Here is an 8,804-nt window from a genome sequence, read left to right as displayed (position 1 = left end):
TGGGTGAATCTCTTGGAAAAAACTTTTTTGTATATGCAAAGACTCAAACTCGAAATATTTTTTGAACCTATATTTTTCTAATATTTTATTTAAATAAAAAAAATTATTTGAAAAAAATCAATTTCAATTATAACATACGAATTAAATAAGTTTTTGAGTAAATTATAAACATATTAGTTTTATTTATTTATTAGTATTTGATTTTAAAAATATATTATTTATTTATAATATCAATTTTTAATATTTAAATAATTATTATATTAAATATAATAATTTGATGACGTGAAATGTTAATAAAAGAAATAAGGTAAAACGTTATCTATTAAGTAATGTTTTGAGGGTATAATACCAACTCAGTAATCATCTAAAGTAGATTTTCTTTGTACCTCCATGGCCTGAATCCAAAACTTTCAACTGACAGCATGTAGCAGAAGGTAGGGTTTACTTGAAAAGAAATATTTTGAATTGTATTATCGATCAATCTTATTTGAAAGAAGAAATTATTCTTAATTGATCCAAATTAATTTCAAGTTTGAATAAAAATATACTTGGATTTTTTAATCTATACCGTATGAATAAAAATTATAGATTTGATTATGCTATAGATTTATAATTTCCCTTATTTTTAAAAAATTTAAAATAAATATATTATTATGGTTTAATTTTAAATGAAATCAAAGAATTTTAGGTTAGATTTGTGGAGTCCGAGATATATTTTAATGAAACACAAGTTGAATTCACGATTAGGAGGTAGACAACGAGTAAACTAAAAAATTTGGGGGCTCCTAAGGTTAATGGTGATGGCAGTCGATGATGATCAGTGATGATGGTTAATGATAGTTGACGGTAGAAGATTTTAATTGGATTTAAGGATTGAATTAATAATTGATCTAAAATTTAAAGATCAAATTGATATTATATCTAAAGATTAACGATTAAATAATTATTTTATTTAAAATTCAAGAGTTAAATTAAAATTAAATTTCTTTTGCTAACACATCAAATCATTGAATCGACTATCTTTAACTTTTCAATTACCAAAATATTATAAATTAATTTTTTAAATAATCACAATTTTATTTTAGTTTTAAATCAACGACAAAGTGAAGTGAAAATGATAATTTTAGGGTAAGTTTCTAAACTGAATTTATTGTATATTTTTAATTGTATATTGCACAATTACTGGGGTATTTTTTTCCTCCCCGAAAAGACGATGAACGTTAATTGACATGGGTTAAATTAATTAGATAATGTGTGGAAACCGAAGTTAATGTCGACAACTTTGGTTTTTGCCCACAAATAACAGTTTGTCTGCCAACAACAATAACTAATTAATCACCTCACATTTTACTTTCACCTCAGTTCTTGATTTTAGTACTAACACAAATCTCATGGCAGCACGTTGAGCAAATTCAAATCACTAAATACATTCATCTCTAAAGTATTAAAAATCGACCGACATCCATTGTATTTTTCTACGGTTGTCGTGAGCACACCACGCGACATGTTTTTTTTTTTAACCTTCTCCACCACTACATTGTTTAAAATATTTTAAGAATGATTATGATAATAATTTTTAGCTCTATAAATATATAAATTATTACATATTTTATTCAAAAAATTATTAGATATTCTCAACGTTCGACAGTTTTTAAAATCTGTTTCTAGAGTTTTAATTATAATATATAATATTTTAAAATTAAAATGTGTAAACTTTGGTTTATAATATATAATATTTTTTTAAAAATTAAAATGGTTAAATAAGTATGAAATGAAGCTTTGGGAATGATTGTTGGTAAATACTGAACACACTAGAAATATGTGTTGGGTCATTGTTTCACCATAAAAGGTAAAAAAACGAAAAGTAAAGGGATGAAACGTAGAATTGAACATAAAAATAGAAAAGGCTGACAAAGGGATCACGCCCCATTTATATTGACATTGTAAACCCTACCTTCTGCTACATGCTGTCAGCACCCAAGTCCTGTATAACATATATTTATGTTTAGGGTATGATTCTTCAAATATAATAATATCTGTATGAAACCCCTCACCGTTCGATAAACTTTTGTTGAGCCATCAAACGGCTATGATCCATCATCAATCCCGACCCCGGAGTCGTCTTCTTTTGACCATCAAATTTGGTGTGTGAAAGTAGGGTTAGGGTTGAAGGAAGGAAGGAAGGAACAGTTCCTTTTGGTATTATAGGCTTAGTCAGAGAGCAACAGCTACTTGAATGTTATGGCATTTCAATCGTTTGTCTTTCGGCTGTTGATATTATAGTATTTGTATATAGATTTAAATAGCGATCCGGAATAACGACTATTATATAGGATTAAAGATGTTGCTTGAAATTATTATTTTATTACTGTCATATCCGTATCGATCGCAATGATAAAAAAAAAACATGATATAGCCATTATCCAGTCCAAGTATTAAAGCCCAACTGCGCCTGCAACCACTTACTTGAAAAGCTTCAAAGTCGACTCATCAAATCACCTCTCTCGTATCATATCATAGCAGTACCCAAATATATGATGGTGCAGCTGATACGGTGAAAATGAAATATAGATAAATCAATTTTGATAATTTTATTCATCATTCTTCAAAAGCTTTAGGTTCTCTTTATTTTTTTTATCTCAACGTTTTTTAACCTACAAACTTTGTGTTTCCTTTTGTTTTTCACTACTTTAACGGTTTCGCCAATCTTATTTTAATTATCTCCATGATCATGAGTAAAACTTGAAAAAAAAAAGGCAGATATTGTTGCATAAATGTTAGACAAGGCTGCATATGTATACACCAAGGCATGCGTGCATGCTGCATGTGAGCCATGGAAGCAACATCGCATGTGCTTCTGTACTAGTGGGAAAACTTTAAATTTATCAATTAGTTTAAGGGACAAACCCAATCCTATATATTTATTTTATATCTCTTATTTTAGTCTCCGATATCTTGACAGTTATCGATTCAAACTTTGTTCAATAGCTTTATTAATCATTTAAGCTTCTTTTAGAAAATAAATTTTAAAAAATTATACTCAACTAATTTTTATAATTATTATTTTTTTAAAAATTATAAAATGATAATCGTAATGTTAATTGCCATTAAGTAATGATATGGTACTTACCTTAATGGTTAATATATTTTTTGGATCCTTAATTGTAACTAAAATTTAATTTAAAATATAGAATTTTAAAATTATCATTTAAAAATATTAAAAAAAATACTAAAAAAAAAATCAGACATAAAGGGTCAAAAGAGATATTAATCATTAAATTAGTGTGTTATGTTACTTCTTAACGATAATTAATACCATGAGGACCATTTTATAAGCATTCAAAAAATTTAATAATCATTTTGTCATCTAGACACAATTTAAGATTTTTAATGTACTTTACCTAATATAATTTGAGACATCTATCTATCTATATCTATATCTATATCTATATCTATATCTATATCTATATCTATATATATATATATTCTCAATAACTAGTAAGTTTAGAAAGAACAAAGATCAAATTCTTCCATAGTTAATGATACCTATATCTATTATAAGATGCTAAACAGATAATACTGATTATGTGTCCAATATGTAACAAATATTTGCAATATTCTCATTACTATTTATACATGTCGACCATATGCTTTGTTTCTGTTTATTTTAGATTTTTTTTTCTATAGGAAGAAAAGAAAACTGAAAGAAACCGCCCAACCCACACTACTTATAGAATAATAGCCTTTTATAATATTCATATTCGAGCTCATCATCTCATGTCCACCACTTGATAATAATAATAATAATAATAGAAATAAATTATATATTAAGAAACAGAAAATTGGAATAAAATTAAAGATGTGTTATTGGGTTGGTTTAGATTTTGTTATCTTGAAGTAGCCAGCAGGTTGGGTGTACATACAAAAGTAAAATGAAAGATTCACCAAAAACAGTTCAAGGATAAAGATATAAAATCTCATGATTTTATTTTTTCTAATATAAAGTCAAAAAATCTATAATAGGGTCATTGTATATATAAATATATAATATATATGTGTGTGTTTAATTTTATTGTACGAATCAAGCAATTTCACTAATCAATCATCGTGAGAGATTTTGAATTCGAGCATGTTATAGAAAGAATGTTTGAATTTTCACAGTTAAATGATTGAAAATCTTTCAAACGATACTACTTTTAATTGACGAATGAATTACTTAGGTTTCTTTTGCTCTTTTTACTACCATATATTTGTCTCAGTAGCATCAGCAAGGAGTGAGGAGTGAAAGAGACCAACTGTGTTTATTTTCCTTTACAAAGCTACCCTTTCACATTAAAATAACCATAAAACATGATTCCCCTAAAAAACTTGCCCATGTTTTGGATTCCTCTCTCTCTCTATAAATACCTACCAAAACCTTCATAACTTGTCACCACCACCAGGCTCTGGAACAATATTTTCCTTTTTCTTGCTCTATTAATTTCTTGCTTTAGCAGGTTCTAGTTGAAAAAATGCAATGCCAGACAGGTTCACGGGGGAGTTACGTGGCGACCACGAGGACAACTGCGGGGGAGCCGCTGGAGAGGATAGAGAGGTTGGCGTCGGAGAATGCGGTGGTTATCTTTAGCGTTAGCAGTTGCTGCATGTGCCATGCGATTAAGAGGCTTTTTTGTGGGATGGGAGTTAATCCGACTGTGTATGAGCTGGATGAAGATCCTCGTGGGAAAGATATGGAGAAGGCTTTGATGAGGCTTCTCGGAGCCTCTCCTGCTGTTCCCGTTGTGTTCATTGGTGGGAAGCTGGTGGGTGCGATGGATAGAGTGATGGCGTCTCATATCAATGGCACTCTTGTTCCTCTTCTCAAACAAGCTGGTGCCCTCTGGCTTTGACAATCTTTGGATCCCATCCTTCCCAAACAACAAAAAGAAGAGAAAATAGGAAAATATGGCAGAGGAAGAGGAGTAGTAGTTTTGAGTCTACTCCATTTTGGATACTGCAATGGTTGTCATGTCAAGTTTTTTCTTTTACTTGTTATTCATGTTTTTAGTTACAAGTGGGTCTTTGTGGGTGTGCTCTGCTCTAGTTTATTATCCTAAGACTGAAATGTAATGGGTGATGCCTCTCCCTCCTCTGTACAAATGAAACAAATTAAATTAAAAATAGTTATTTCCGAAGAGCTCTCTTTTCTCATTTTTGCTGTTGACTGCATCTTAATGATTTCATCATCTATTATAGCGTATGGAATGGTAAGAGCTTGCCTTTTTTGACCCAGCAATGAAATTTTGGGGGGACTTTGCGCTTCTTTATCAGCCTTGAAAACAGGTATGCTTTTTTTTTTTTAAATAATTTTGAGACATATTATATATTTTCAATTGTATGATGTTTAAAATTCAAAAAATTTTAATAACTACATTTGATTGGTTGGTGTTTGAAACCTAAGTAGTTGTTGTGTTTGAATTTGATATAGAAGAGCTCTCCCCCACGGCCAGGAGTCATGATATTGAACTTCAGCTTGACAGATTTTGGTCGGGTCTAGAGATACTGTGAAAGGGGATGGTAGCCAGGACTAGGAGGGGACATTTCTCACCAAACCTTGGGGAGTTCGACGTCCGTACAATCACTTAATTTATTATTTGGAGTCTTACCACGTGTGATGGGCGTGGTATGATGATGACGTGTATGATTTTTTGGGGGCTATCAGCTACGAAGATTAGTATGTATGAGAGATAGATAGTGATGGGCAGGTGGGTTCCTATATGAATACAGTATATCCCTTTATTTTGTATATGTTTGGTGTTGGGACTTGGTCCAAATGGTTAGACTGAGATACGGGTCTGTAAAATTTGAATTGATTTGATTGGTGATTTTGTAAATTAGACTTGATTAAAAAAATTTAAAGTTGATTCGTGGTATAAATAACATTCGAATAATTTGAAAGTTTTTATAATTAATGGATTGATCTTTAATTTTTAATCAAGTTCTTTAATTCTATACAATATATGTCACATATAAAAATACAAATATATATATATTGTATATAATTAAAGAAAACTGTTTAAATTAGAATCGGATAATATCATAATATTATATATATTTATAATTAAGTTTTAAACAAAAATTTGAATAATTTAACGAAAAAAAATTTAAATAAAAATTATAAAATAAGATTTATCAATTTAAAAACTTCAAAATGAGGAGCTAGTGGCTTTTGAAGAGGTCGGTGGGGGGAGGCCATGAGCTTTCGAGCAAAAGGTTTATTCCTGTTCTATTATGGGCGCGATATTCATAATTTGATTCGTTTTGCCCTAAACAATCATTTTCTTTATTCTAATCTCAATGGATCATTTCCTCCGATCATTCAAATATCATAAATGGATGGAATTTTGGAGCTAAATTTTGAGATCTACTGAGTCATAATCTTCGGATAACTTACAAAACCTCTTAAGAAAAGAGTTATTTGCATCACATGTCCTCAAAGTATGACTCTTATTTCAAATTGATCCCTAAACTTTTAAAGGTTCTAATTTTATCCCTAAACCATAATTGTCATTCTAAATCAGTCCTTAAACTTTTGAACATTTCAATTTCATCCCTAAACTATGACCTTCATTCTAAATCGGTCCCTAAACTTTTTAAACATTTCAATATCATCCCAAACTATACATATATACTAATCACATCTCTTGCTAATAAAATCATTAGGCCAAGTTATATTATTATATGTTTAGAAAAAATTAGGTTAAATTGTGGTTGAAACTAATTACACATTTGGATGAATTTGGGGATGAAATTGGAATATTCAAAAGTTTGAGGACTAATTTAGAAAGAAGGTCATGGTTTAGGGATGGAATTATAATGCTCAAAATTTTAAGGATTAATTTAGAAAGAGAGTAAAGTTTAAGGATAATATTAAAATATTCAAAAGTTTAATGATCAATTTAAAATAAGGGTTATAGTTTGAGGACATCATATGCAATTAACTCTGAGAAGATATATTTTAAGATAATTTAAATCTAATAAAATTTATTTGGTGATAATATTCTTTTTATTAAAATTTATCTTAAAATAGTAATTCCTAAAAAATATTCTTAAACAATAGTTGGTTCTAACCTATTTTTTTATCAAGTATGTATTATTGACATATATAGTTATTGAGAGTATAATTGTTGTTGGTAAATTTAATAAATAGTGCTATGGAACATAAAAAGAGTTGCTTTAAAATAGAAATTGTTTTACACTTGTATTATTCTTAATTTAGTTATTTTTAAATAACAATAATTCGAAATAATAACTTATTCTATAAGAGTATTTTTTTCAAAAGAGACATTGAGTAACACTAATACTTGTTTTAGAAGAATTATTAACGTGTTACTAAAATGATAGATATTTTTTTGAAACATGTATAAGTTTATTTGTTGTTAAAAAAGGGCGAAGTAGTTTTTTAATGTGAGAAGAGATACAAATTTTAATAAAATCAAAACAAAGCATATACATATGAATATATGCAATTCCCGTCCCCATCTCCATAGTTCGGATATAGCAATATCCGTCTCCATCCCTATCCCCATTTGAGCTTAGGGAATAAAACTTCCCCCATCCCTATCCCCATCCCCATCCCCATCCCCATCCCAAGGGTGAAGTTTTCGGTTATTCCCCATCCCATCAGTTCGGATTCCCACGGTTTTTAGTTTTCCCCCACCCGATTGCGACCACTACATGAGATTAACCTATGGATCTCTTGGATTAAAGAATGAGGAATCTGTAGACACTCATTTTCGTTCGGATTTTTTATTATTATTTTATATATATTAATATAATATAATTTTCGAAAATATTTTTTTAGAAAACGATTTTTGAAAATGTATATATTATATAGTTTTTGAAAAACATTTTAAAAATATATATAATATATAGTTTTTGAAAAACATTTTGAATATATATATAATATATAGTTTTTGAAAAACATTTTGAAAATATATATATAATATATAGTTTTGAAATCATTTTGAAAAACTTATATAATATATAGTTTTTAAAATATTTTGAATATATATATATATATATATATATATATATATATAATATAGTTTTTTAAAACATTTTGAAAAATATATAATATATAATTTTTTAAAAAATTTTGAAAATTTATATAATATATAGTTTTTAAAACATTCTTGAAAATATATATATATATATATATATATTATAGTTTTTAAAAACATTTTTGAAAATATATATTATATAGTTTTTGGAATAGTTTTTTATTATATTGTTTATTTATTTTATTTTATATTTATTTTTTCAATCAATATATTTTTTCTTATTTATTTTTATTTTTCTTTTTTTAAAGGTCCAATGGGTCTAACGTTCGAGTCCAGCAACAACCCAATCGGGTTTGGGCTTGACCCAACTTAATCTTGAATTAGGGTTTCAACTTTACGCAAAGGCGCCACATGAGGGGCTCAAGGGGCACGTGAATACCATGCACCAGTCAATGCACACAGGAACGACCAATCGAGATCCCTGGAACTGAACCATCACAGGGTTTTCGGTCAACCCACAATCACACGAACAACCAAAAGGTTCGAAATAATCGGGAACTGTCACGTGGCCATCGAAAATAGCTCCGTTGGGGGCTATATAAATACCACCGGGGATAAGAACATGGATCACAACAAGACCAGCAAAAACATCGATCGAACACAGCGGTGAAAGAATAACAACATCAGATCACCAATACAAACAGTAAAACAACAAAGCCATCAACAACAAAAACAAGCCAAAAGGAGAAAACTTTCGAAACT

The 8,804-nt window shown here is 29.0% G+C and overlaps 1 protein-coding gene across 1 annotated transcript; it reads left to right on the top strand.

The window, feature by feature from the left end:
* Positions 1 to 4,400: 4,400 nt before the first annotated feature.
* On the top strand, positions 4,401 to 4,948 carry LOC120187519 (glutaredoxin-C1-like). Its single transcript, XM_039191226.1, has one exon. It carries the CDS (start codon positions 4,512 to 4,514, stop codon positions 4,887 to 4,889), a length of 378 nt encoding a protein of 125 aa, XP_039047157.1. The 5' UTR covers positions 4,401 to 4,511; the 3' UTR covers positions 4,890 to 4,948.
* Positions 4,949 to 8,804: the final 3,856 nt, after the last annotated feature.

The sequence above is a fragment of the Hibiscus syriacus genome, unplaced genomic scaffold, assembly GCF_006381635.1.
Source record: "Hibiscus syriacus cultivar Baekdansim isolate YM2019G1 unplaced genomic scaffold, ASM638163v2 tig00113725_pilon, whole genome shotgun sequence".
Classification (NCBI taxonomy): Eukaryota; Viridiplantae; Streptophyta; class Magnoliopsida; order Malvales; family Malvaceae; genus Hibiscus; species Hibiscus syriacus.
The sequence above is the reverse complement of the archived record's forward strand: the minus strand, read 5'-3'. Positions and strand labels throughout refer to the sequence as shown.

What these genes read in the sequence shown, in the direction of transcription:
- LOC120187519 (XM_039191226.1), top strand. Translation starts at nt 4,512, where the DNA reads ATGCAATGCCAGACAGGTTCACGGGGGAGTTACGTGGCGACCACGAGG.